The sequence below is a fragment of the Amia ocellicauda genome, chromosome 14 (genome assembly GCF_036373705.1).
Source record: "Amia ocellicauda isolate fAmiCal2 chromosome 14, fAmiCal2.hap1, whole genome shotgun sequence".
Classification (NCBI taxonomy): Eukaryota; Metazoa; Chordata; class Actinopteri; order Amiiformes; family Amiidae; genus Amia; species Amia ocellicauda.
This window is the reverse complement of record NC_089863.1, coordinates 28,843,246-28,870,563: the sequence shown is the minus strand read 5'-3', so window position 1 is coordinate 28,870,563 and position 27,318 is coordinate 28,843,246. Positions and strand designations below refer to the sequence as shown.

The window sequence follows — 27,318 nt, the reverse complement described above, 5'->3', positions numbered from 1 at the left end:
GGTCAAACACAGTATTAGTATGGTGTTCCTAATAATCCTTTAGGTGAGTGTATATATACACACAAACATAGTTCTATGTTACTTTTCCAAAGCCACATGATCCCTTGATTTCCTAGCAACACTCCGAGTCCTGTGAAGTAGAGTGATCATTCTCTTTGCCATGAATGTGCCTGCTTTGTACTATTCAGTGTCATGTCAGAAGCTGTCCTTCTTTCTCAGACACTAGACCTGACTGCATGAGAGTCCACCCACACTGAGGACGAAAAGACACCAGAGCAGAGAGATGGGATGTTCCGGTGGATCTGTGTGCGTTTGGGTGGGTCTGGCTGTCTTTTTCGCCTAGTTCTGCCTCTCTGTATTCTCTGCTCAACTCACTGTGCTCAGGGAGTCCCTATATCAGGTACTGGGATAGCCTACTGGGATTTACAGGCAGCTGTGGGGGTTGTAACGGGGAGCTCCAGGAACAGGGGTAAAAACCTGGAGTACCTGAGCCAGCTGTAGTTGAAGCTGGCTGACTGACTCCCTGAGTTCCTTCAAGACTCAATTCGGAGATTCTCTACCAGAAGAGGAGCTCCAGTCTTCCTCTGTGTTGTAAACATTCTCAAACTTTCTCTTTACCTCTATGATGATGTCCTGTCCTGTCCTGTCCCCCAGCTGGCCCTCCTGGGCGCCGTGTTGGTTGCCGTGGAGCTGGCTGTGTCAGGGGCTGTGGAGAGTGGGGCTCGAGACACAGACAGCACCAGCCATGACCTGACTGCCATTCACCGCCCCGCTCCGGCACTACACACCTCTAAAAGAGAGAGCATCAGCACAGGTAAGTAGCCAGCTAAATTACAATGGAATAGAGCAGGGATGCGCTGATCCAGGGGAGCCACACGTCAGCTTCAATGAACACCAGCTTCAGACCTGTTACACAGCAGACATTGACATATCCGGGTGCAGGCGGGGGAAAATCTAAATAAATGCATATAAACTAAAACTTTGTATAAAATGCAAAAACACTTTTAAGAAAGAGAGAGTCTTATTCAGATAAGACAGCATAATGTGTGTGTGGACCTGGACACTAAACAATTTTTTTGCCAATTTCAACATCACTGGAGGATCTGTTTCTTCAGACTGGAACTGAACTCCTCCACACTTCACTGCTGGCTCATATAAATAGTCTTCAGTTAAATTCAATACAACTTCAGTACTTGGATTAGTGGACAGCGACACCAGAGCCTCCTGCTAGGTATAGAATGAAGCCAGCGATTGTACAGACAGCTATTACAGTAGTAGACAACATAAGTGGAGTAACAATTGAGTAAATTGTTAATGCTCATAATAACCATATACTGTATCACACACACATATACACTCACCTAAAGGATTATTAGGAACACCTGTTCAATTTCTCATTGATGCAATTATCTAACCAACCAATCACATGGCAGTTGCTTCAATGCATTTAGGGGTGTGGTCCTGGTCAAGACAATCTCCTGAACTCCAAACTGAATGTCTGAATGGGAAAGAAAGGTGATTTAAGCAATTTTGAGCGTGGCATGGTTGTTGGTGCCAGACGGGCCGGTCTGAGTATTTCACAATCTGCTCAGTTACTGGGATTTTCACCCACAACCATTTCTAGGGTTTACAAAGAATGGTGTGAAAAGGGAAAAACATCCAGTATGCGGCAGTCCTGTGGGCGAAAATGCCTTGTTGATGCTAGAGGTCAGAGGAGAATGGGCCAACTGATTCAAGCTGATAGAAGAGCAACTTTGACTGAAATAACCACTCGTTACAACCGAGGTATACAGCAAAGCATTTGTGAAGCCACAACACGTACAACCTTGAGGCGGATGGGCTACAACAGCAGAAGACCCCACCGGGTACCACTCATCTCCACTACAAATAGGAAAAAGAGGCTACAATTTGCACAAGCTCACCAAAATTGGACAGTTGAAGACTGGAAAAACGTTGCCTGGTCTGATGAGTCTCGATTTCTGTTGAGACATTCAGATGGTAGAGTCAGAATTTGGCGTAAACAGAATGAGAACATGGATCCATCATGCCTTGTTACCACTGTGCAGGCTGGTGGTGGTGGTGTAATGGTGTGGGGGATGTTTTCTTGGCACACTTTAGGCCCCTTAGTGCCAATTGGGCATCGTTTAAATGCCACGGCCTACCTGAGCATTGTTTCTGACCATGTCCATCCCTTTATGACCACCATGTACCCATCCTCTGATGGCTACTTCCAGCAGGATAATGCACCATGTCACAAAGGTCGAATAATTTCAAATTGGTTTCTTGAACAGGACAATGAGTTCACTGTACTAAACTGGCCCCCACAGTCACCAGATCTCAACCCAATAGAGCATCTTTGGGATGTGGTGGAACGGGAGCTTCGTGCCCTGGATGTGCATCCCACAAATCTCCATCAACTGCAAGATGCTATCCTCTCAATATGGGCCAACATTTCTAAAGAATGCTTTCAGCACCTTATTGAATCAATGCCACGTAGAATTAAGGCAGTTCTGAAGGCGAAAGGGGGTCAAACACAGTATTAGTATGGTGTTCCTAATAATCCTTTAGGTGAGTGTATGTATATATACAGTATATCTAATCTAATGTTACTATGCTTCTTGGCAGGCACTCTGGGATCGAAAGACCTAGCAGAGGAAGTCTTCCCTGACTCGGCAACCCGGGTGCGTAGAGGTCTCACTCTAGAGCAGGTGAGGCTGCACACCAAGGAGCAGATGACCTACATCGACCCCAACTTTGACTCAGAAACTATTATAAATAACACACAGAGGTCTGATCGCGGTGAACATGTCATTAACTGTGACGTCCTAAAATTCTACAGGAAAGTCATCGATGCATTTATTCAGAGATGCTCAACGCAAACACCTTTAGATCTCCTTAACCAAAACAAAACAAATCAAAAACATCTCAAAGAAGGTTATAATGGATATCCTCTGAGCGATTACAGGGTTGACATCATGGAAAACATGAAGGTCCACTTCACAAACACAGAGTTATACATTAATGCCAACGCAGTGGTATACGGAAGGTTTATAAAAGAGCTTCACCGCTTAGTGAGCATTTACTTGGATAACCATTTTACATTTGAAATTTTACATGATATGACTCCAGCTCCCTTGGATCTCCAAATGATGAAAGATGTTCAGGATTTGGTCAACCATATGAATTCCAGAGAAGTCTATGTTGATATTATGGCCAAAGAGAAATGGTTGCAAGACAAAAGTCAAAAGGCAAGAGCTGAAAAAAACGCCAAATTCAACAAGGTCAGAGGCCAAGTGGCCGCCATGTTTGAACACCTTGTCGACAACACAAATTATCTGTCATGGTGGGCGATAGAGCTGGCTGAAATTATTAAAAGCCAAACCATGGGAGGATGATTTGAGCAGCACAGCCTCTCCTCTTTGTAACTCAGGGCCAAGTTCCAGCAGAACACCCTGGTAAACTGGCTGCAGGTTAAGAGGTGCAGGTGCTTCTGCATAGCATCCATGTGCTACTGCTTTTGAAAATACTTAATTGGGAAGCTGGGTTGGGATGTTGGGTGCAACAGGTTATCTATATTGTAAATGTTGTCTATCCAAGTTCTCTCTGTGTTTTCTGCTCACTTGGAATGCCAAGTGATCTAATCAATACAACGTAGAATTGATATATCACCCTGTTGTGGTTATGATGGAACAAATGAAACAGAATAAATGCTTTTCTTGGTTAATTAGAAAAGGCTTTTCTGGTCATCTTATTACCTATTGTTCAGACTAGACTGACACCCACTCTCACACACTTCCTCAGACAGACACACACTCAATCACACACACACACACAAACACTCACACAGACAGACAGACACACACACACTCATACACACATAACCACACCCAGTCACACAGATAGACAGACACACACTCAAACACACATAAACACATGCAGACACACACTCACACACACACACACTTACAGACAGAGACATACACACACACTCACACATACACTCTTACAGACAGAAAGAAATTCACACAGACACACACTTACTCACACAGACAGACAGACATACTCACAAAGACAGACAGAGACAACACACTCACGCAGACACACTCACAGAAAGATACACACACAAACACAGAAACAAACACTCACACAGACGCACACACTTTAAAAAGAAACGCATTAAAAAGTATTACCCACAGAATTCAATTCAAAAGATGCACAAAATTAAATGTCACACAACAATGACAAAAGTAATATCATAATCACACACTCAAATAATCAAGTAATATAATCACAATAATATAAATCCATAAGACTCTACATTGTTTCCATTTGTTTTAGTGAACAGTGAATACATCTGGGTTCATAGAGTTCGTTGGGTTGACAGTTGATTTTCGTTGCATTTAAAATTGCATTTCACATTTTGATCTGAGGTCCAGCACTCAGGTAGGGACAATCTCAGTCTGAGGCTTAAAATAAAAAAATCTTGTGGCACACAGCTACAATGTCTAATCAATCTGAATAAGGATGCACAGCAAAGATAATGCCAGTAAAAAACACATATCCACCACAAAGCACACCACTGACCCGTTGGAAACAGACGCTGTTAGAATACTTGAAATCAAATTTGCAATCTTTATTGCTTTATAGAATAACACTAAATCCAAAATATTAAATAATGCAGATTTTCCACCAAATTCGAGTAAAAAATTTCCACAGAATTTGGAAAGGTTTACTGCTGATTGCGTCTGGCCCTGTTCCTTCTGCATGTTTGCTGTATTGATCTGCACTCAGGTGTTTTACATTGTGTAGTCCTATGTTGTGTTGTTCAGTGTGGTGTTTTGTTGTGTTTGAAGAAGGGCTGCTTGAAACACAGCTGTGCAACCTACTTGTGAAAATTACATGCTGCCCCTGAGACAAGGCAGGGAGCTGCTGAGGCCCAGATGCAAATACCAAATACAGAAACTGAACTGAGAGAGACACAGATAAGGAGCAACAGAGCAACTATTGTCTGTGGAGCAGGGCACCACACATAGCGTTTTGGATGTTGGCCCAAAAGATTAATTTTGCTCACATCTGATTAGATACACCAAACCTTATTACTGCTGAACAACACCAGGAATAATACGGAAGTGTCATGAAGCTGTCAGAGCACCACTCAAACAGGCAGACCTCGAACAGGTTGTCCAGTTGGGGAACACGATTACAGTGTATGTGGATCCCATGGCCGGAGAAATAGGAGAGAGAACAGAGGCAGAAAAGAAAGATCATCTTCATGAGATCTACATGGACGAGTGGGTGGGGAGCCTGAACTGCATCATGAGAGACCTGCCAGGACTGAGGCCCAGTTCTCTGAATACCCAGTGGTTAATGTATTACCCCCCACCCCACACACACACGGGGGCATTTTGCATCAGAAACATCCTTTAATCAAGCTGGAGTGTCTCACACTGAAGACACTGCCACAGAGACACTGTCAGTGCAACACAACACAGTTACAAAAATAAATACTATAGATCATCATCACCAAATAATTCTGGTTACTCTGCAATTTCTGTACATGTTGGTAACTCAAAAGAACACAACTAAAATAAATTGATACAAGGGAGAGGGAAGAGGGGGGAGGAGAGAGAGAGAGAGACAGTTGTGCAATGACATTCAGTTCAGGTTTTTGTTTTTGTTGGTTGTTAGTTTGTTTTTTGGCAAACATACACTGGCCACTGCTGTTGGTGAGTGTTGGTGAGGCCTGGGTGTGTGTGTGTGTGTGTGTGCGGGGCATAGACGCACACGCGCACACACACACACACACACACACACACACACACACACACACATATATATATGTTGCCAAGTCCACCCACCACCCACCCAATCTATTCCAATGCCACATCCAGTTCCAAAGAGCACAGAGCCCGTATCTGGCTCGCGCTGCACGTCTCTCCCTCTGTGAGACTCCTGTGCATCAGTCTGCCAACTACAGGGGACTGGGCAGAAATCTGGGCTTGTTCAACTGGAGATGTCCTTGATGCCAACACACAGCCCTCCCCCAAACCCCTCCTTCTCCCAGCAGGCTTCCTAGCGATTCCGAAATCCCCCGAAAAACCTGGAAAAGATGGAGAAGTCGTCCTGCATCCCTGGGTCTGAGGGAGGCACACCTGGGGGAGAGAGCAGAGGCCATGATCAGCAACATGCACGCACGCACAACTCCTTCTGTGATATCTCAAGTGTTTTGTGCAATAATAAATAAATAATCAATAAAAAAGACAATTCCAAGACTTATTTTTTGATGCAGTTGTTTTGTATCGCGAGACAGAATCCCAATCGGAGGGCTGCATTACCGGATAATAGCTACCCAGTCGAACTGAGATTCACAAACTGTGGAGTGAGACCCCCTTGACAGCAGCCTGTCATCGGAGCTCTAGGACTCACTCTCAGACCCTCCAGTGACAGCACTTGTGCACAGCTTTCGCCTCACCCCGCTCAATGAATTGTGTCTGTCAATTGCAAGAGAATACCGGAGATTATCAGAAACCGCATTGGTTAAATTATTCCTTTTGCATCGACCCATCTCTCTGACTCTACTATTTCCAAACTTGGCATATAGAGCCATACCGGTAAACCGTATACCACCTCACGCTGGTGAAACACCCTCATCGCAGTAAAACAGATTGATCATCAATCCTGGCTTCTTAAAATATATATATATGGTTGTGCTTAATAACCTGCAGCTGTCAAGGAAACTAAAACTATTTTTCATGTGAGACATGTGCATTTATACTGCCATCTCTGATACCACCACTGATTCTGATCAAATGTACCGATTTTATTAGTCCGGATCAGAAATGGCAGTGTAAACATGCCTATTGGAATAGGTGTCTATTAGTCTATTATAAGGTGGTCTTATCAGTCTCATCAAATTTTGACCTCTTAATGGGACTGTGAGCGATCCATTAAAGGAACCGAAAAGTACACAAGTTGTCAAACTCCCTCTGGGGCTGTTTGATCAGGATTCTTTTTTTTTTTTTTTTTTATAAATGCATCTGCATGAATAAATACATGAGCCATGTCATGAGGCCCAACCCCTGAGCTGTACTCGCCCCCATGGAGGAAATAGGCTCTCGGTTCTGCAGGGGCCTGCGAGTGCCCGACATTGTTCATACTGAACTCCGGACACAGTCTTGGACACAATCCACTTATTTGAGTGTTTGTTGGGAGGCAACAAAGAGATGCAGAAAAAGTGTGGTGTGGGGTGTGGGGTGTGGGGTGTGGGGTGGGGGGCAGGGGTTTACTCACCAGGTCCCGGGGGCTGCTGGGGGCTGAGGGAGGGGGTGCGGTCCGAGGGGCCTGACCGTGTCACTGTAGTCTTCTCATTGCCCTGGCTGTCCCGTACCGTCCGCCTCTCCTCCACTGTCTGCAGGACAAATGGACTGACAGGTGTCACACACACAGATACAGACAGACAGACGTACAAATGCACACACACTGACTCATTACACAGACAGACAATTCCTTCAGTCAGATACAAGACACACAGTGTGTGACAATTCTGATCACTGCAACCTTTGAACTCTGTGCACTCTGTCACTCACCCCGTCAGGCGACACCACTTTAGTGACAGTGACAGACTGGAAGAATTTGCTGCTCCGGGGATGCTGGGGCGACAGCACCGTGTCCAGTCCCTCCGAGGACACTCTGGAGTCCAGGTCTGACAGAACACAGAGATAGGGGAGAGAGAGAAGAGGGAGAGAGGGGGAGTAGCAGAAAGAGGAATATGGAAAGGACAGGGGGGAAGGAAGAACAGAAGCAGGGATGAAAGGATTGGGGGGAGAGGGAGAGAGCAAAAGGGAGAAAGGGAGTGAGGACTAAGGGACATCAATTCCAAAAGAAACCCACAGGTACATACACAGGTCAGGGGCAGGTAGCTGGGGGAATTGAAAAACCCAGAGATTCACTGCACCTCTGTCTTCCTTCACTGACTCAGACTCCTCTCTCCTCCACAATCCCCCCCTCCACACATCCTCGAACTGAGAGAGAAAGGAGGGGGAAAGAGAGAATAGAAGAGAGAAATCAGAGAAAAAACTCTGTTCATCACAGAGATTAATATCAACACACACCAGATATACCAAGATATAACAAATTCATTCTAAATGCAAAATGTGTCTAGATTGCTCTGTACACAAGACCTTTTAATCACCCTAAATGTAACCTTAAAATAATCCCTGCAGGTGCACTCATGAGTAATAGGAGACTCCAATAACTGATCAACAAGTCCGTGGGAAAACTGAGATTGTATACTCTAAGCTGGAGGAGTGCCAGAGAAGGGATACCTTAGAGAAGGGGCTCCAGGGTGCAATGGGGGGGTGGGTGCTGGAGGGTAGGTCTTTATCCTCCATGTGGGGTCGTAGTCTGTCTGGTGCTCCTCCTGTGTCTGGAGAGGAGGAGGAGGGACCATCGGGGTGTTTCAGCATGAAGTCCCTCAGCGAGCCGCCCCTACCCAGACCACCGCCATTGCCCAACCCCCCCGATGGAGGGGGTGCCTCGATACTGGGCATCTCTAAGTCGACAGAGAGAGAGGTGCAGGGGAGCAGAGGGTAAGGTATTAATATTGACCAGAAAGACAAGACACAGTCAGAGAGAAAGTGTCAATCGGGGTATCAGTCAGTCTGCAGTGTGGCAGTGTGCCAGTGTGTTACCGAGCCCAATGAGTCCATGTGCCAGTGTGCCATTGTGCCCAGTGAGTTCAATGTCGAATGAGTCAATGTGTCAGTGTGCCAGTGTTTTACCATGCCTAATGAGTCAGTGTGTCAGAACTCAGTGCCCAGTGATTCAGTGTCAGGTAGTAGTGTGCGTCAGTGCTCAGTGTGCCAGGGTGTGGCAGTCTGTACCGAATGGCGTGAGGCCAGGCATCCGCTCCCAGCGCTCCACCGCGGACATCAGCTCCTCCACCTCGCGGAAGAGTTCCCGAAAGGCGGCAGGCTCCTGCAGCCGCACCCCCCCCGGTCCCACACTGACCCCGAACCGCAGACCCTCATCCCAGAGCTGCCCTGACCCCCTTTCAGCATCGTCATCATCGTCATCATTGTCTTCATAACCATCATGGGTCATGCTGTCAAAGAAGGGATCCCTGCAACTCCAAGGAAGAGAGAGGAGCGGCTGAGACAGAGCTGTGGACAAAACAGGGCACACCATATCTCCCACTCCTTCCATCTATTTTTCTGTCTCTGACCATCTCTGTCTCTCTCAGTCTCTCTTGCAATTCTCTGAATTAATTAATTAAACAACCCAGTATCTCAGTCCTAGTCAACAGTGCCTGGTGGTCCTTTACAGTGGATGGCTTTAGAGAAGACGGTTTCAAAGATTTAGCCCACACTATCTGCAACAACTACCATGCAGCCTGCACAGTTGCAATCAGCTTAATCACACCAGTGAAGTCATCAAGAGGTAATTGCACCTGATACACCAGCTTTGTTTTTCGTTGTTGTTATTTGTTTTGTTTGATGCAAATAATGTGGCGTAGCGCCCCCTTGCGGAATAGAGTGAAATACATCACACTGTGGCCAAATCTGCATAGCACATTGATTTAATACTTATTTTGTTGGGGATAATATGCCCCAAAATGGTCCCCAGCAAAAAACATAATGCTGTAAAAATGATATTGACACTACTACTACTAAGTCACATTTCTGAATAGAAAGAACACGTGACTACCTACGGAATATTCTAGAGTAACAGCTGTGTAGCTAAGTCGGTATATTCAGTTGTAGTTTAATTCACCACTTAATATTCTGTTTCACATTTAAAAATAAATATAATTATGTCTAGTTGAAATACTTGTCAACACCCCCCCTGTGACTTACCTTCGCCTGTCCCCGGGGTAGCGGCTACCTGGAAGCCCGAAAAACCCACGAAATAAATCAAACAAGCTCATCTGATGAGTTTAGATGAGTTTATCCGTCTTTTTGTGAGAAATGTTACTTCACTGCTTGTGCTGTTTGGATAGTTTGAAAAGCACCCAACAGCAGCCCGACTGACAGGAACGTATACCACCGCCACACTGCCGTAAAACTGACTTCTTGGACATGATGACACTCTGCCTGAAAGTGACGCAATGTGTCGCAAAGCAAATCATAACAACAGTGCGTGTTGTCCATCGAGATGGTGTTCCGGGTGATTTTGCTAACTTCTCTGACGGCAATATTTTCGTGTTCATTTATAAACATATAAATGTTGCATGGACAGCAGTAGTATAAAGGCAGGTATGTTAGTGTTCATGCCAGTCTGGAAGTAGTGTATATGTCAGACATTGTGTACATAACAGTACTACACTGTATTATACGACACTGCACTACACTACACTATATTATACAGCAATGCACTACACTACAGTATATTACACTACACTATATTATACAGCACAGCACTACGCTATAGTATATTACACTACACTATATTATACAGCACTGCACTACGCTACAGTATATTACACTACACTATATTATACAGCACTGCACTACACTACAGTATATTATACTACACTATATTATACAGCACTGCACTACACTACAGTATATTATACTACACTGTATTATACAGCACTGCACTATGCTACAGTATATTACACTACACTACATGATATAACATCACTATATTTTACAGCCCTTATCCTTCAAACACTACAGGAGCAAATGAGCAGAGAGACACACACAAATCTTAAATAAACTGAAGAGGGTGGGGTTTGGTATTTGTGCCCTTAGACCCCTGGACTTCCCAACCTCTGAATTCCATAGCAACTGGGTCTGCGTCCCAAATCGCATAGTTGCTCCCGAAACCAGGGGTCTCAAACTCAATTCCTGGAGGACCGTGTGTATGCTGGTTTTTGTTCCAACAGATTTGTTTATGTCTAATTGTTTAATTAGCTAGATGCATTTAAACACCTATCCAGGCCCTGGGATATTTTATAAGCAACTGTACCTTGAATCAAATGCACTTTAAGACCATCAACTGTAAAATACCTCACAATATATTTTTTAAATATGTCAAATTGAAAAATGAATTAGACAAATTAAGTAACTGAGGACTCGGTCGGATCGAAAACCAGCATACACACGGCCCTCCAGGAACTGAGTTTGAGACCACTGCCCTACACCCTTCAACAAGTGTACACTTCCCGTGACATTGTGCTGATGTCACAGAGTGTGCACCTGAGTGAGCAAGGGTGGAGGGTGTAGGGTGAAGCTAAAAGTGTTCAGTGGGACACACTTCAGTGTCAGCATTCAACGCCATTGCCTTTGACCAAAAAAGTATTTAATTAAAATATATAATAATAATAATACATTGGAAATACATTGTTCACTAATATCACCTCCTAGTTTTATAGGATACTACTTCAGTGATTTATAATGTTTTTTGGCTGAAATTTCAAATCATATATTTAAATCATGATTATAGAATAATGTTATATTATCTATGTATTATAATTTCCTTGTTACATAATTTAACAATATCTACAACTGTCTTGCTAGCATTACATTACATTTATATGCACCCGCCGGTGCCATATTATCCCAGTTGACTTGTCTCCGCTTTTCACGCAAAGAGTTCTGGGACTTCAACGCTAAAACATTTCCACAGTGCGCTCTTCTGTACACTCTGCCAAAGGGAGCATTGAAGGGACAAACAGCTCGAATAGGCTCCTTCACTCATTCCCTAAGGGATTGGGACAGCCCTTAAGATGGCCACCGTAGTATTTCCACTCCACAAGGGTAAGGAACAAGGGAACAAGTCTGCAATTTGGGATGCAGCCTGGCTCTGCCCTCTGCACAGCTGCTGGAGTATCTTCCTTGTGCACCTGCGCACAATCCGCAACTCGGTCTCGGGTTTCTTGTCATTACCTGAAGGGGGACCCGGAGTAGATCTTTGGCAGAGGTTGACACTTTTGTTTGTTCCAAAAGAGGCAGTGTAGAGGCGTTCCAGATGCAGCGGAGTTCCTGATCCAGTGTTGTTCCTGTTGCGGTGCGAGGGAGGCCCAGCTGTGGACAATCCACCTGAGGGGAGCAGCCGAGGACCTATACCTGCCTGGACCAGTGGGACCAAAAAGCGGGGAGGACCTTGATGGGCAACCATGCTTCGGGGAGGCAGCACCCCCTGGGAAACAAGGACCAGGCCTCAGTGGGAGGGGCGCAGCCCACTGGAACAGTCTGTCCTCTTCACTGATACCAGCCCACAGAACCGGTTGAGATGGAGTAGGGACAACCTGGAGAAGGTCTGCCACCTCCCCAGTACTATACAGATTGAAGAAGCCAGGGGGCTGGTCTACTATGACAGGATGCCAAAACTCTGCAGGTGGTGTCAGGGCCGAGACCACGTTGTTGTCCAGTGCACAGCGATGGTCTGCGTAAGTGTAAGGGAGGACACCTGACACACGCCTGCAGAGAAAAGATAATCTGCAACCTCTGTGGCTGGGAGGGCCATACAAGAACTGCCCCCAGTCATATGCGAATAGATTTGGGTCTCCCTTCTCACAAATTAGTAATTCGGTTCTGGACCCTGAGCTGGAACAAGAGGGAGATCCGGCACGGGAGGAGAAGGGAGAGGGAGAAGAACAACAGATATATGCCCTGGCTCCAGAACCTCCTCCTACCCCAAAGAAACCGCCCAAGAAAAAGGGAGAACATCTGGAGGGAGGGGGGGGGGGTTGGGTGAAGGTGGGCACTAAAAAGAGAAAAGTGGTGGACAGAGAGGAGAATACTGCCAAGAAACCGAATATTGTCTCCTCTCTGGAGGAAGTCCAAGATAGTCGAGCAACCACCCACACCCCCCTTGCTGGAGCCAGGGCAGTAGAGTCTGGAATAGTCATGGTGGACCGGCCCCATGAAAAGAAAAACAGACCCGTGGCATAGTCCGTAGTTGGAGAAATGGAGATGCAGACAAAGCGAGCCATAGACAGGAAAGGACGCAGCAGCAAACAGAAATGGAGAAAGAAAAAGGTCTTCTGAACAGAAAATTCTGGACAACTCCACAAGCAATAGACTCACCACAGCGATAACTAAATGGGTGGCTAAATAACTAAATGTAAACAGGCTTATGTAAGTAAATTGCTCAGTGCAAAGAAATAGAAGTAATGGGAACCTGGTATTTCTATGTTATTTTTTTGTGTGTCTATAGACATGAACAAGTTATTTGAAAAACATCTATGACCTTTGAAACATGTCTAGTCTTCATGCTCTATGTTAAGTATGGTTTCACTAATAATAGATTTGCATAAAGCATCCATATTTGTCCATGCCCATGTTGATTAGAGTATTAAAAACTTGAAAAGTATTAATTTAAGGTACATTTAGAACAGATAAAAACGTGCGATTAATTGCAATTAATCACGAGTTAACTCATGACAATCATGCGATTAATATTTTAAAATCGATTGACAGCCCTAGAATCAGATTGTTTTGTTTTCCATTTTTGTTATTTTGGCAGTTTGCCACATTAACACAAATTATTTTGATAGTTAATTAAGCACTATTGATTGGTCACTTGTTTGGTTAGAATTTTTCAGATTTTAAAAAGTTTTAGAAATGATTATAGAACTGAAAAAAAAAAATGTAATCATAAGTATTAAATTTGTATTGTTTTTTTTTATTTGTAATTGGAAAATACTCTAATAAACAGAATTTACACAACTTAAAGCTGCAGCTGCGAGAGAAGTGTGCAAATGTGTATCTCTTGAGCTGGAATCAGATGACACACATTCTCAGAAATGTCAACACTTTTATTGGAAAGCATAACAAACAAAACAAAACATAACAACCTGTATGTTCAGAAGTTAGGGGACGGATACAAGATAAAATACATATACATATACATACATATATATACATATATATATATATATATATATATATATACATATATATATACACATATACATATATATATACACATATACATATATATATATATATATATATATATATAAAAAAACAAGACTTTAAAAGGACTTTCTTTTTCTCTGTTTTTCACGGCTTTGTTTTCCTAATATATTAAATATTGTGAAAGGCTGAACTGGCCATCAATGGGTCTGGCAATAAACTGACCCACTCTGCGACTATCTACATTGCTCTGTGGCTGTCTTGTGTGTGTGTCTATGGGTGTATGTCTGCTTATGTGTGTCTGTGCTATATCTGTCTGGCAGTGAGTCTGTATGTATGGCTGTGCCTGTCTGTATGTCTGTCTGTCAAGGCTGCAATACATCTAAATCCTTTTTGATAAATCCTTAATCCCATTCCTTCTCTTCCTCTCTCTCCCTAGAGTCTGTGTTTACGGTGCAATAACACCTCCACAGGGCCAGAGGGCAGTCTCTTGATCCAGTTCCAGGCCTCCAGTCTCCTCAGGCCTCTCAGGCTATGACCTTTCACCTCCAGGATCTCATCGCCTGGGAACACCTGCTCCACGGGGCCACCTACACAGAGACGATGGTAGAGAAAAACAAGTGTCACTGTGTGTGTATCTGTAAGCGTGTGTGAGAGTGAGTGCATGAGTATGTGTGTGTGAGCAGGGCACTGCCTGGGATTTTGGGCCCCATGAAAATATATCACATCTGGAGGGAGTATTGCCGATGGTGATTTGTCCACAGTGGTAGAAGGTGGGGAGTACTGTTTTTTTTTGTTTTTTTTAATCGTCCTAACATTTCCCCCCCACATACGGCACACCCCTGTGTGTGAGAATCTTACCCAGAAAGACTTTCTTCACAGTGAGGGCCCGGTCCCCCTGGCTGGAGCCCCGGCCTCCCTCCAGGCTGAAACCCAGGTCAGAGGAACTCTTATTCAGTAGCACTCGCAGCGTCCGCCCTGCTTCCCCTGACAGACAGACACACAGACACAGAGAACTGTTACAATACCTTTCTATCACAGTGTGCTGTAGGAATGGCTGTTTACCTAGATCAGTGCCAGAACAGCACTGACAGTTTGGCAACCCCAGGGGTCAATCACCCTCAAAAGAAAACTGACACAAGAGCCCAGGACTGAGGCCCAAACTAAACTGATACTCTGATACCCCCTTGTGAGTCGCAGCGCACAGACCTGTAACCCAGACGGGCTTCACTGCATTGTCGTGGACCTCTCTACTGCCAGTAACTCAGAGTACCAGAGGGGTTACAGGGTTGTGATTTTGCAAGTGGCTGGGAGCTCACAGTGTTGAATGTGTCTGGGCCCCCTCCAGCTGGTAGCGGTGCCGTGTGGGCTGCTCACCTGGGTCCGGCAGCAGGTCGCTGTGGTGTGGGCGTTGGCCGGAGCCTCCTTTCTGCAGCACCACGATGGCCTGCGCCCGTGAGCGCGCTCGTCTCAGTGTCCGCAATGCCTCCCAGTGGGCAGAGTTCTGCAGTTGCGTGCCGTTGATTGACAGCACGCGGTCGCCCTCACAGATGGAGCCCTCCTGAGCCGCCAGGCCACACGGGAACACCTTGTGCACCTGCAGACAGCACAGCGTTAACATGGAGACACAGTCACAGCACAGCATAAGCATAGAGACACTGAGCAGCAATGGACAGATACTAGAATGGCACTAGAATTACACAGTGTGGAGCACTGTAATACAAACAAAGTGTAACAGACATCAGGACAGGGATGCAGAGTGCACACACAGGAAACTGGACACAGACTAGACACACAGCAGGACAGACACAGATTGGCACACCGCAGGAGAGGTTGTGGCCCACACAGATTCTGCACTCACCACCACAGGCTTGTTCTGGTCCACTCCACCAGCCACAGTGAAGCCCAATCCAGCACCCGCCTCCTTGTGCAACACCACCACATGCACATCCTCATAGCTCTGAGAGAGTGGGGGAGGCAGGGGAAGAGTGAGAAGAGAGGGGAGGGAAAGATGAATAAGGGAAGGGAGAGAGGGAGAAAAGGGGAGACCGGAAGAAAGAGAAATGTACAGATGTGAAGTTTATACCTACCTGTGTTAACTGTATGTGTGTGTGTGTGTGTGTGTGTGTGTGTATGGATATGAGGGTGGGGCTTACCTCCAGAGTCTCCTCCTCCAGGCCCCGGACATCATCCAACAAGCGCTCAAGTTCGTCAGAGGGTATGATTGACACCAGCGAGAGGGCGGACATGTTGGAGCGGAGCGAGGCGCTGCGCTCCGATAGGCTGTCCTCTGAGTCCGAGTTCATTCCCCCGGGGTCCCCTGGGTGCAACAACTCCAGACCTCCAAAATCACACAGCTCTGCCAGGCTGGGAGGGGGGTTAGACAGAGTTAATTAATAAGCATTAACTGTGTAAAGGTTTGCCTGAGTGCGAAACAAAAAATATAAATAAAAAGTCCGAATTCAGATTTGGGATATCCTGAGCCACCAGCCGCCAATTCATCTTTAAGATTAATCCATGGGACCTTAATCTGACTCCACCCTGACTCCCCCATCCCTAACCTAACTCTAACCCCACCCCTGAGGCTTACACTGACCCCCTACCCTGACCTCACGAAGCCTCACCCGTCCCCTTGACCTCCCACCTACCTCATGGAGAAACTGCGGCGATCCGATTGGCTCATGTTGCTGGTGATGGTGACGGAGGAGGAGTCAGAGTCGTAGTCACAGTTCTCAGAGTCCTCGTACACGTCTGTGTCCGAGTCGTCAGAGTCGTCCGAGTCCTCCTCTTCCGAGCTCCAACGCGCCCAGGTGGAGCGGTCGGGCTGAGAAACAGGGGGCTCGATTATTGCCATGTGTGGCAGGGAGAGAGGGGAGCCAGGGCCGCACACCACTGGAGCCCACCTGGCACCGGCATGGGAGTCGGGGAAGGAGTTACTGGGGAGAGCGTTGTTGTTGTTGTTGTTGTTGTTGTAATTGTTGCTGTTGGAGGTGGCGCTTGCCTGGGCTGTGGAGGGCTCTGGGAGTGCAGCAGGGGCCTCCTGGGGGGGTTGCAGGTGGCTGAGTTTCAGGACATCAAACTGGTCCTCCTCCTGGGCCCTGGGCAGGACATATCCACGTGGGGCGGCTTGGGGTTCTGTGGGGAGGGGCGCCACAGTTTCTCCCCCTACTCCTTTTCCTCTTCTTGACATGGGTTCCTCTCTCCTCCCACGGCTGCCGTTGTCCATCGACACTGACCGCAACCAGCCCGCCCTCCTCCTCTCGTCCTCCCCCCTCCTCCACTCCGGCCTGCCCCTACTCCCCTGCTCCCTGCCAGTCCCTTGCCTCTCCCTCTCCCTCTCCCTGCGGTCTCCAAGCGCACTGTCAGAGCCGCTCTTCTGCACGGCCGGGCTGCTACGGGATGGCTCGGGCTCGGAGACAGCGTGCCCCCCCCACGAGTGGGAGAAGGGGAAGGTGGAGAAGGAGGTCTGGCCCAGGGGGCGCCGGTCTGTGGGCTGGCCAGGTCTTGGACCCTGGCTCTGCTGGGCTAGCGTCTCGAACCGATGAATTCTGTTCCGCACCGAGCCAGAAAGGCTGCCAAGATGGACGGGACTGCCCCCCCCCTTCCCTCCTTCGGGCCTGGAAGTGAAAGAGGAAGAGGAGGAAGAAAAGGAGAAGGCCTGAGTTTTAGGGGTCACCTCTCCCACTCCTTCCTGCTTGGATTCCAAAGCGTTACTACGGGACACAATTTCCGTTGTGAACACCTCCTGGGGCCCTCGCTGCGTCTGCCAGGACAGAACCTCCTCTCTCCTGTCCCCAGCCTTGGAGAACGTGCGTGTGGGGCCCCTCTCTGGCACCAATGGCTCAGGCTGGGGCTGGGGCAGCAGGGAGGGCACAGTCCAAGCCGGGCTCCCCGTCCCCATGGAGGGGGTAGGTTTGTTCGACACCGGGGGGGGCTGCCTGGGTCTGGGGGTGCCGTGTCTGTTCTCCTTCTCGTTATCTTTACTATTGAGGTGCCCCCCACCTCTGGCCAGGCTCCGCACCCCCCCAAGCTCCCCTCCCATCAGGCTCTGGGGTGGGGCGCTGCCACTGGTAGGCCCAGTGTGGGAGAGGGGGAAGCTGGGGGGCTGTGGCTGCCAGGGGAAGAGGCCGTTCTTGGGACATGTCGGCTCCGAGTCCGAGCTGGGCTTGATGCGGCCAGGGAGGGAGGGGCTGTTGCCAGAGTGCTCCACCACCAGCAGGATTCGGCTCCTCCCGTCTCTCCTCTCCTCTGGCCCTACCACCAGCCCCTCCTTGCCACAGCTCCTCAGTTCTGCTTTCCCTGCTGAGCGCACATAGCTGCTGTCTCCTCTCTCCCAGGGCCACAATGGTTGGCTCAGGCCACGCACCCCACCAAGTCCCACACCTCCCCCCACCCTGGACCCAGGTGCTGCCTCCAGCCCACTGCCCTCCCGCATGTCCAGGCTCTTGCTACGACTCTGGTAGGCCAGTCTCCAGGGGCGGCAGTCCGTGGTGGGGTCTGTGGTGTTGTGCCTGCTGTTGATGTTGAGTTTGGTGTTGGGATTGGGGTTGGGGGTGGTGTTTGGGGTGGCGTTTGGGGTGGCGTCGGTGTTGGTCTTGGAGTTGGGGTTTGTGTTGAGGTTGGTGTTGGTTTTAGGGAAAGGGTTTGTGTTTAGGGTGGCAATGGTGTTGGTGTTGGTCTTGGGGTTAGGGTTTGTGTTTGGCATGGCGTTGGTGGTTGTCTTGGGGTTGGAGTTGTAGTTACCCCCTTGCCCAGACCTCAGGGAGCCCATGCTGTGGTTCCTCTTCAGCCCCCCAATCCCCCCCTTCCCCCCTGCTCTGGAGGGGGTGGCAGCAGGTGGGAGGGATGGGCTGAGTTGGGCAGGGACAGGTGCTCCTCGCTCCCCATTCTCCTTCCTGCCACTGACCCTCTCCCCTAACTCCCCCAGGGAGGAAGGGGTGCCGCCAGCCTCAAAAACACTCCTCAGTGTGTGAAGGTTGCTCTGCCGGGTCCGGAAGTCATCATTCTCCAAGTAGGACTTGGCAGATCGGATTAAGAAACGGGGGGACACTCCCTTCCCTGCTGGGGCCTTGGTGGTCAAGGACGTGGGCTGAGCCAGGACCCCACTGTCCTTTCCGGTGGCGGGCAAGCACTGGTCACTCAAGTCCATTGTGTCTAGTTAAGCGACCGCAGAGTGGCCACACAGGCAAACCACAGACCACTCCCTGTCCGATCAGTTGGCTCAGCACAGGAAATGCAATAATATATAGAATTAGGGTTGCCACGCAAAAGGAGCTATATACAAACAATTGCTTGATGGTTCTTCAAACAAACAAACAAACAAACCAAAATAATCCAGCCAAAACCAGAATGAATAAATCCAAATTGTCAAAAGTGTGGAAAAACAAAACAGAACGTTCCAATTCTCTCCTGAAATGTAGGAAGGAAAAAAATAAAAACAGTTTGTGATTAAAATGCTGTTGTAAATCCAGACGGTGGAGCTGTAATCTTGCAGAAAAATTTAATGAAGACAAAAGCTTCCAGAAAACTTGTGAACGAATAAATTCCACAGCTTAGAACAATGTCCAGATTTGCCCCCTAGGTGTCCGGCTGCTCCCAGACAGATCTCTGGTGACTGACCATTATAGTCATGGTGAAAGCTGTGCAATGCTCAAGTTATACGGAGGTAACAGCTGGCCAGGGCCTGCTGGACCACACATCTGGACCGTGTTGAGGGTTCTGTGTGTCCGTTTTGGGGCTGAATGTCAGTGTGAGTGTGTTGGAGTATGTATGTGTGTGTGTATGTAGTTTGCTGCCTTGGGTGAGGAAGAGGAGGAGGAGGCGATGTGTCGTCTTTGTTTTAACTTCTTTTTTTCTCTTTTTCTTTTTCTTTGCTTGACGTCACTTTCTTTTCGTCTCTTTCTGCTTCGGGCACAATCTGCTGCTCTTGTGGTTTTAAATTTCCTGTGCCCTCCTCCTCTCTCTCTCCCTGCCAGTTGCAACTATGTGTCTGTGTGTGTGTGTGTGTGTGTGTGTATGTGTGCCCGTCTCTCTTGTTGTCCAGTCTGGTCAGTGACTGTGCAGCTGTCGAGTCCAGTCCAGTCAGTGACCCCTCTCTCCAGCAGTGTCCGAGCGTTTAGAGCTCCACGCAGAAGATATGTGCAGTAGTCTCTGGGTCCTTGATCCTGCTATCCCAAAATATGTGGTCGATCTAAATGCCACCTTTCCCTTGTTTTCTTAATTGGGGTATTCTTCTACCTGTTTTGCTCGTGTCGTTGTACCGCTCTTCTCCTGACACTGTCTCTGTCCCCGTCTCTCTCTCTCTCTCTCTCTCTTATATCCTTCGTTTCCACTGGCTGCTCACCAAAGCCCTGCAACGGAAGAAAACCCACAGAGTTGATTGTACTGCTCTGGCCGTCACACAGTGGTGATTAGAGGCAGGTCACTGTGAGGGGACGACGGCGGAAGGAGGGCTTAGCTGTAATTGCTCTGTAATTAACACAGTTACTCATTTGAAGCCATAGAGCAGCTATATTGTAGAAGTGGTGGAGAGAGGAGGGACTCCGAGAGAGGGGGTGGGGGTGAGAAAGGGATGGGGGAGAGAGGGAGAGGGAAAGGGAGAGACCGAGAAAGAGACAGTAAGAGAAAGGCAGCAAGTAAGATTAAATATTCTGTTTATTTTTATTTTAAAGGGATCATAATATAATACAATTCAGGAAATATAACATAAGATGCAAAGAAATGATATATACATATATATATTTGCATATATCTCTAAATAGAAAGATAGATATAGTCATCATAAGATAAAAGCTATCAACAAACAGAAGACCAAAGAAGTAAAACAATGTAAAGAAAAGAAAAAACACTGAAAGGAAAGAAGCCAAGAAAACAGTCACAGGGTGAGCCTCTATACCTCAGCTAGAGAAACACAGTAAACAAATATTATATAACAAGACAACAAATTACATACCAAAATATAAAGAAAAGACAATTTGCAACAAGTTGCGACAATTGGACATCATTTTTATTTAAACAGATTTTATGGCAACAGAAAACATTGGAGCAGTAGGGATGCCACGATTATCGTTCTCCATGAGATATGCGATATTAAATTACTACGATAGTAGTAAGTGAGATGCCAGCCCCCATTCCAGTCTTAGGAACCCCACCACCTCCCCCCAGAGCACAACACCCACACAGACCTCCCCAACTTACACACAGGATAGGCCACATGCACCCACAGCAACCCAGGAAAACCATGCACGTCCCAGCCAAACCCCACACCCCACATGGCAGGACCAGCTCCCGGCCCCACCACAGCTCAACTACGCGGCTGCCCTCATCCAACCCCCCACCACACACACAAACACACACTCACCCAGCTTGGGTAGATCAGACACCTGCTCACTCTGCTCTGCAACAGCTCCCGAGATGACATAAGCCAATGTATAACTGTGAATATGTACATACACTCACCTAAAGGATTATTAGGAACACCATACTAATACTGTGTTTGACCCCTTTTCGCCTTCAGAACTGCCTTAATTCTACGTGGCATTGATTCAACAAGGTGCTGAAAGCATTCTTTAGAAATGTTGGCCCATATTGATAGGATAGCATCTTGCAGTTGATGGAGATTTGTGGGATGCACATCCAGGGCACGAAGCTCCCGTTCCACCACATCCCAAAGATGCTCTATTGGGTTGAGATCTGGTGACTGTGGGGGCCAGTTTAGTACAGTGAACTCATTGTCATGTTCAAGAAACCAATTTGAAATGATTCGACCTTTGTGACATGGTGCATTATCCTGCTGGAAGTAGCCATCAGAGGATGGGTACATGGTGATCATAAAGGGATGGACATGGTCAGAAACAATGCTCAAGTAGGCCGTGGCATTTAAACGATGCCCAATTGGCACTAAGGGGCCTAAAGTGTGCCAAGAAAACATCCCCCACACCATTACACCACCACCACCAGCCTGCACAGTGGTAACAAGGCATGATGGATCCATGTTCTCATTCTGTTTACGCCAAATTCTGACTCTACCATCTGAATGTCTCAACAGAAATCGAGACTCATCAGACCAGGCAACATTTTTCCAGTCTTCAACTGTCCAATTTTGGTGAGCTTGTGCAAATTGTAGCCTCTTTTTCCTATTTGTAGTGGAGATGAGTGGTACCCGGTGGGGTCTTCTGCTGTTGTAGCCCATCCGCCTCAAGGTTGTACGTGTTGTGGCTTCACAAATGCTTTGCTGCATATGTCGGTTGTAACGAGTGGTTATTTCAGTCAAAGTTGCTCTTCTATCAGCTTGAATCAGTCGGCCCATTCTCCTCTGACCTCTAGCATCAACAAGGCATTTTCGCCCACAGGACTGCCGCATACTGGATGTTTTTCCCTTTTCACACCATTCTTTGTAAACCCTAGAAATGGTTGTGCGTGAAAATCCCAGTAACTGAGCAGATTGTGAAATACTCAGACCGGCCCGTCTGGCACCAACAACCATGCCACGCTCAAAATTGCTTAAATCACCTTTCTTTCCCATTCAGACATTGTCTTGACCAGGACCACACCCCTAAATGCATTGAAGCAACTGCCATGTGATTGGTTGGTTAGATAATTGCATTAATGAGAAATTGAACAGGTGTTCCTAATAATCCTTTAGGTGAGTGTATATATATGTGTGTGTGTGTGTGTGTGTGTGGATATGTATATAGATACCAAAAAATGTGACAATATTTCCCTTTTTGGGGTTAGAAAATTATCCATTTAATTCAAGATAACACTTAAAATGAAAATAAATAAGGCCAAATCAAATGACGAGTTGTTCAATCAAAGCCTAGAACATCCAGGGCCTGTGCTCCTCAGCATTTGGGCTGACAAACACAGGCCCAGAGTTCCTCAAAAGCATACACTTTGGAGCGCCTCTCTGTACCACACTGGTGACCTTCCAAAGACACAGCTCTGACAACTTTATCAACAAGAGTAGAAAGCAGGTACTGCGTCTCTGTAAAGGTCTGGGTCTGTACACTCTCTGGGGAGATTCACCCATAGCTCAGCCCTGGCGAACAATGTGGTTGAATGTGCTGTAATAGACTCAGACAATATAAGTGCTTTCATAGTGAAGCAACAAACGCCTTTCTGACCACAAACATAGTCTTACACTTAAAACGATCAACACACAGACAAGAAGCACAGAGGAACTCAAGAAACAAGTGAGCAGCCCAGAGACTGAAGACATGCTAAACTATTTTCAGTCCACAGAATATGAGTGTAATACAATTGGAACACACTTTGCAATAAAAAAAAAAAAAAAAATTAAATTAAACCTCTAAAAACAAAACGGACAGAAAAAATGTGGTTTGATAAGCAGTGCACAGCTGTCAGAAAAGAGCTCTGCCAGCTGTCCAACAAGAAGCTGTCTTATACCATCCACGGTGGTACACCTCATTCTGATCTGGTCACCATCACCCACACATTACTTGATTTGTAAAAAACAATTCAAAACAATCAAAACCCACTGGATACCCCAATTACCTGGCGGGAGCTGACCAACCAGATCCACAAACTGAGGCTCAGGAAAGCCGGCAGACCCGACTGCATCAGCAACAAAATGCTGAAGCATAGCAGCCATGAGCCCAGCTGAAGATCTTCAACCTGATGCTGAGAGCTGGGTGTATCCCTGAGATCTGGAATCAAGGACTGACCACCCAGATTTATAATTCATGATAAATTTGACCCCAACAATTACCGCGGCATCTGTGTGAGTAGTATCCTGTGGAATGTGTTTTGCAGTATCCTCAACACCCACATACTGGCCTTCCTTAATGAGCACAGTGTCCAAAATAACAGTCAAATTGGATTCCTACCTAACTACTGCACATTCGGCCATATTTACACCCTCACACTGGAATAGACAGACACGTCAGAGGTAACATTTGCTTGCTTTATTTAAGAAAGCATTTGGTTCAATCTAGCACAGAGGATACTTTACAGGCTGCAGTCTGCAACCCCTGGCCTCACTCTCCACAATAAAGAGATCAAGTTCCCGCTCTATGCAGATGACCTGGTGCTGCTGTCAACCACAGAAAATGGGCTGCAGCAGAATCAAGACCAGAGTTTTAAAAAGAAAAGCCAGATCTCAGGGACAAAGATACCACCTCACACTGGGCAGCACAGTGCTAGAGCACAGCCCTGGCCACAACTATCTGACCCTTAGTGCCCCAGGGAATTTAAATCAGGCCACCAACGCACTAAAATAGAAATCACAAACACAATTCGGCCAAACAGAATATAAATCTTACTAAAAAATGTTCAAACAGTAATCCAGTTAATCCTGCCAAATGGGAGTGAGGTGTGGGGTCCCCTCTCACACCCAAGCTATAAAATCTGTGACAAAAGCCAGACAGAAAAAACGCAACTTGAATTCTGCAAGCATATCCTACAAGTCCACAGGAGACACACACACAGAGAGAGAGAGAGAGAGAGAGATACAGTGAGAGGAAGAGACGGGGGGGGGGGGGGGGGGGGAAGAGAGGGAGATACAGACACAGAAGGAGACAGAGGCAGAAAGAGACAGTGTTTGTGTAAAACATACATCAGGCACAGATGGTATGAGTGTGAGACAATAATAGATATGGAAGCATAGACACTCCCGACAGCTGACTCAATGAGAGACAACAAACCTGAAAAACCCAACAGACCACAATCCACCAAAATACTGACCTGCACACTGAGAGATATCAACACACTGACTGACACACTGCGGCACACCAACTGGCACGTCGAGACATTGGAGACACCAAGACACTGACACTCACTGAGAGACCCCGACACACTTACTTGATGCACTGAGAGACGCACTGAGACAGACACAGGCAGGCTGACACCAGGAGATGCACAGAAGACACAAGCACGCTTACAGACACACAGGCACAAAAACATTCATACTGCCACTATGAACTCATGTAAACCAAGGGCCGCAAAGAGTTCTTAGCAGAACAAATAAAACAAAAAAGAAGAAAAGTCATTAAAACCAAGTCAATACACAAGGCAGGGACTGGAGTAAGCTCTTTCCCTCCAGCCCCACCAACACAGCTAGCAAAGCACCAAACAAACAGCATTTTCTTTGTGGTGAGAAAACAAAGAGAAAAAAACCCACAAGAGGAAAACTTACCTACTTCATCTTTTTTCATTCTGCTGATCTCTCCTTTTCAGTTTCATTCGAAACTGTGCGCTAAACTGATTTTGTGAGTGTGTGTGGATCTGTGTTTGTCTTCTTGCTGTGTTTGTGTACGTCTCTCTCTCTCAGCGGCCGTCCCTCGTGTCTCTCTTTTGGTCTCCCTGTTGTTTCTATGGGCAGTTCCCCTACATCAATTCAATATATGAAAATATTTAAAACAATCTAAGCAAAAAAACAAAAAAAATAAACTAAAAAATAAACCGCAGTGGTTCAGTGTGACGGCAAGACAGCCTGTTGTTGCCGTTTAATCTGAGATTGTCGCTACTGTCCCTCACCATCCCTGCCTACGGCTCTGCTCTGCCCCTATCCCTCCCTCCCTCCGTCATTTTTGCGTGATGTATCATTAAAGAAATGTAAAACCCGTCTGACAGGTCTATCCTCTCTTGCTCGGTCTCATTGTCTCGGCATTCCACACAGGGACTTAGTACCAGTGACAATAGCATATTTCCCTTCCACTCTCTCTCGCTCTCCTCTCTGCCCCACAAGCAGTCCCAGTTTAGCTGGTTTGTGTACCAGTGGAATGTCAGACATCAGCTGCCAATTTCAAAAGGCAGGCAGACAAACAGACAAGGCAGGCAGGCAGGCAAGAATCGTCACAAGGCCAGGGTGACCGGTGGGGTGGGGGCAGGGGGAGTGGCAGGCTGGTTCAGGGCTGCAGTACACTATAGTGGTTCTGCAACAGTACAGTACAACACGGTATAGTATAATGACTCTACAGAGGCAGTACAGCGCAATATAGTGACTCGGCAGCAGTACTGATGTAATAAAAAGCGCAAAACAAGGCTTACAAACTGGACAATCATCAGAATAAAAGAATCGTCATAATAACTTTTTTACAAGGCACAAAGAAAAGTAAACCCCTCACCTGATGGAAGCCCAGGGCCCCGTCTCAGCAGCGCGCGGCAGCACAACTTCCTGTGCGCTTGGGGCGGCTCCAGCTGCAGCTGCTCTACAAAGGGCCTGCCCGCGCTCAACGGCTGCCTATATGTCTGTCTGTCTGTCATGCGCTAAAACAGTTTCCTTCCTCTATTTAAGTCGGGGGGGGGGGGGGGGGGGGGGGTTGTGGTTACACAGAGCACTAACTCTCGCCTCCATCTCTCTGTGTTGTAAGCACCTGACAGGAACCACACAGCGCCTGTAAGAGTAATAACGGCCACAGACCCCCCCCAACTGCTCTCTGTAGCATTCTTTTGCCCAAAAAGCACCTTCTCGCCCACTGCCCATCTGTGTGGGTGTTTACCACACATGCTGGAGTGTGGAGTCAAGCTGGAGTGGTTTCTACAGCGAGATGCAGGATATGGGCAGTTTTGAGGAGGCCCTGTGTGAGGTCACTGTCTCTGCCCACAAGGTCATACAGAGGGCTGTTTTACTTCTTGCACACGTGAGTTTTGTTTTGTTTTTATAAATGTATTGACAGTCTGATAGAAAGCCAAAAGTCTAACTCAGTCTCTTCTGCTCATTTCCTAAAAAAAATAAGCGGGTCTCAGTGTACTTTTGTATCCCCCAGCTCTCCATCTGTCTCACTCTCTAGAGCTCTGCCAGTTTCTCTTTCAGACACGGTCTGTCGCTCAGTCCTCTCTCAGTAGCAGGGACAGTCTTCCGCTCGTACAAAGAACGGGAAGCCCCTCCTGGTGGGTTTTCATACTCCTCCTACTGGAGCTTTAAAAGGAGAATCTGCTTTTAGAGAAGCAAAACATACATACACATATACATACACATACATATAAAAAATGACACTTGATACTCTAGTTGGGTTTCAGTTCCCCTCCCCTCCCCCTACAGCAAAACAAGAGCAGCCCCAAACCCAGAGACAGGTTTCACTTTGCTAATCAAATAGTAAATTCTAGAGGTAACTGAGCATCAGACCACCCCGCGCCTTCTTAGAGTGAGCAAAACCAGCTGCAACCTATCATACCAGCAAGGTGTAGAAGTGGTTTGCTCACTGACCTGTAGTGCTAGGTAAACAAGTGAGTAGTGTGTGTAGCTGAGGTGAATGAGTATGCAGTTGTAGGTAGCTGAATGAATACAAGTAGTGTGTTGATGTAGGTAGGTGAGGGAGTAGTGGTGGAGGGTAGCTGTAGGTAGGAGAGTAATACTATGAACTACAACCTATTGAGAACGACATTGCACTACAGCAGCTTTCTGGCAATGAGCCGCTGTACAACCACCACCACAGGGGGCCATAGACTGCAAGTCAACAAATTTGTCCCCCGTTAGGAATAAACATTTGACAAA

At 47.0% G+C, this 27,318-nt stretch overlaps 2 protein-coding genes and 1 long non-coding RNA gene across 11 annotated transcripts; 1 reads left to right on the top strand and 2 right to left on the bottom strand.

The window, feature by feature from the left end:
- Positions 1-221: 221 nt before the first annotated feature.
- LOC136768159 (uncharacterized) lies at positions 222-3,649 on the top strand. Its single transcript, XR_010821944.1, has 3 exons — positions 222-316; positions 655-814; positions 2,626-3,649. It is a non-coding gene; the product is annotated as an uncharacterized LOC136768159 (long non-coding RNA).
- A 1,754-nt stretch (positions 3,650-5,403) lies between these two features.
- On the bottom strand, positions 5,404-10,056 carry hax1 (HCLS1 associated protein X-1). Of its 6 annotated transcripts, none has more exons than XM_066721558.1 (7): positions 9,855-10,056; positions 8,883-9,161; positions 8,325-8,551; positions 7,901-8,021; positions 7,587-7,702; positions 7,291-7,408; positions 5,404-6,152 (listed from the first exon to the last, which is right to left on the bottom strand). In XM_066721558.1, exons 2-7 carry the CDS (start codon positions 9,100-9,102, stop codon positions 6,073-6,075), a joined length of 882 nt encoding a protein of 293 aa, XP_066577655.1. In that variant the 5' UTR covers positions 9,103-9,161; positions 9,855-10,056; the 3' UTR covers positions 5,404-6,072. The 6 variants fall into 6 exon arrangements, with proteins under 6 accessions (XP_066577655.1, XP_066577650.1, XP_066577652.1 ...); XM_066721553.1 differs by having other exon boundaries at positions 8,883-9,127; XM_066721555.1 differs by having other exon boundaries at positions 7,955-8,021; positions 8,883-9,127.
- Positions 10,057-13,960: 3,904 nt separating this feature from the next.
- Positions 13,961-26,079, bottom strand: LOC136767626 (uncharacterized). Of its 4 annotated transcripts, XM_066721550.1 has the most exons (8): positions 25,949-26,079; positions 25,018-25,208; positions 16,511-20,212; positions 16,019-16,229; positions 15,724-15,822; positions 15,240-15,459; positions 14,724-14,849; positions 13,961-14,452 (listed from the first exon to the last, which is right to left on the bottom strand). In XM_066721550.1, exons 3-8 carry the CDS (start codon positions 19,009-19,011, stop codon positions 14,298-14,300), a joined length of 3,312 nt encoding a protein of 1,103 aa, XP_066577647.1. In that variant the 5' UTR covers positions 19,012-20,212; positions 25,018-25,208; positions 25,949-26,079; the 3' UTR covers positions 13,961-14,297. The 4 variants fall into 4 exon arrangements, with proteins under 4 accessions (XP_066577647.1, XP_066577649.1, XP_066577646.1 ...); XM_066721552.1 differs by lacking the exon at positions 25,018-25,208 and having other exon boundaries at positions 25,949-26,031; XM_066721549.1 differs by lacking the exon at positions 25,949-26,079 and having other exon boundaries at positions 25,018-25,369.
- Between the last annotated feature and the right edge of the window lie 1,239 nt (positions 26,080-27,318).

Coding starts and splice junctions, on each gene's coding strand:
- hax1 (XM_066721553.1), bottom strand. CDS start 9,925: ATGAGCTTGTTTGATTTATTTCGTGGGTTTTTCGGGCTTCCAGGTAGC. Junction 9,128..9,854: donor TACCCCGGGGACAGGCGAAG/GTAAGTCACAGG, acceptor TCTTCCTTGGAG/TTGCAGGGATCCCTTCTTTG. Junction 7,409..7,586: donor AAGTGGTGTCGCCTGACGGG/GTGAGTGACAGA, acceptor TTTGTCCTGCAG/ACAGTGGAGGAGAGGCGGAC.
- LOC136767626 (XM_066721550.1), bottom strand. CDS start 19,011: ATGGACTTGAGTGACCAGTGCTTGCCCGCCACCGGAAAGGACAGTGGG. Junction 15,823..16,018: donor TGGAGGAGGAGACTCTGGAG/GTAAGCCCCACC, acceptor CCACTCTCTCAG/AGCTATGAGGATGTGCATGT. Junction 14,850..15,239: donor CGACCTGCTGCCGGACCCAG/GTGAGCAGCCCA, acceptor TCTGTCTGTCAG/GGGAAGCAGGGCGGACGCTG.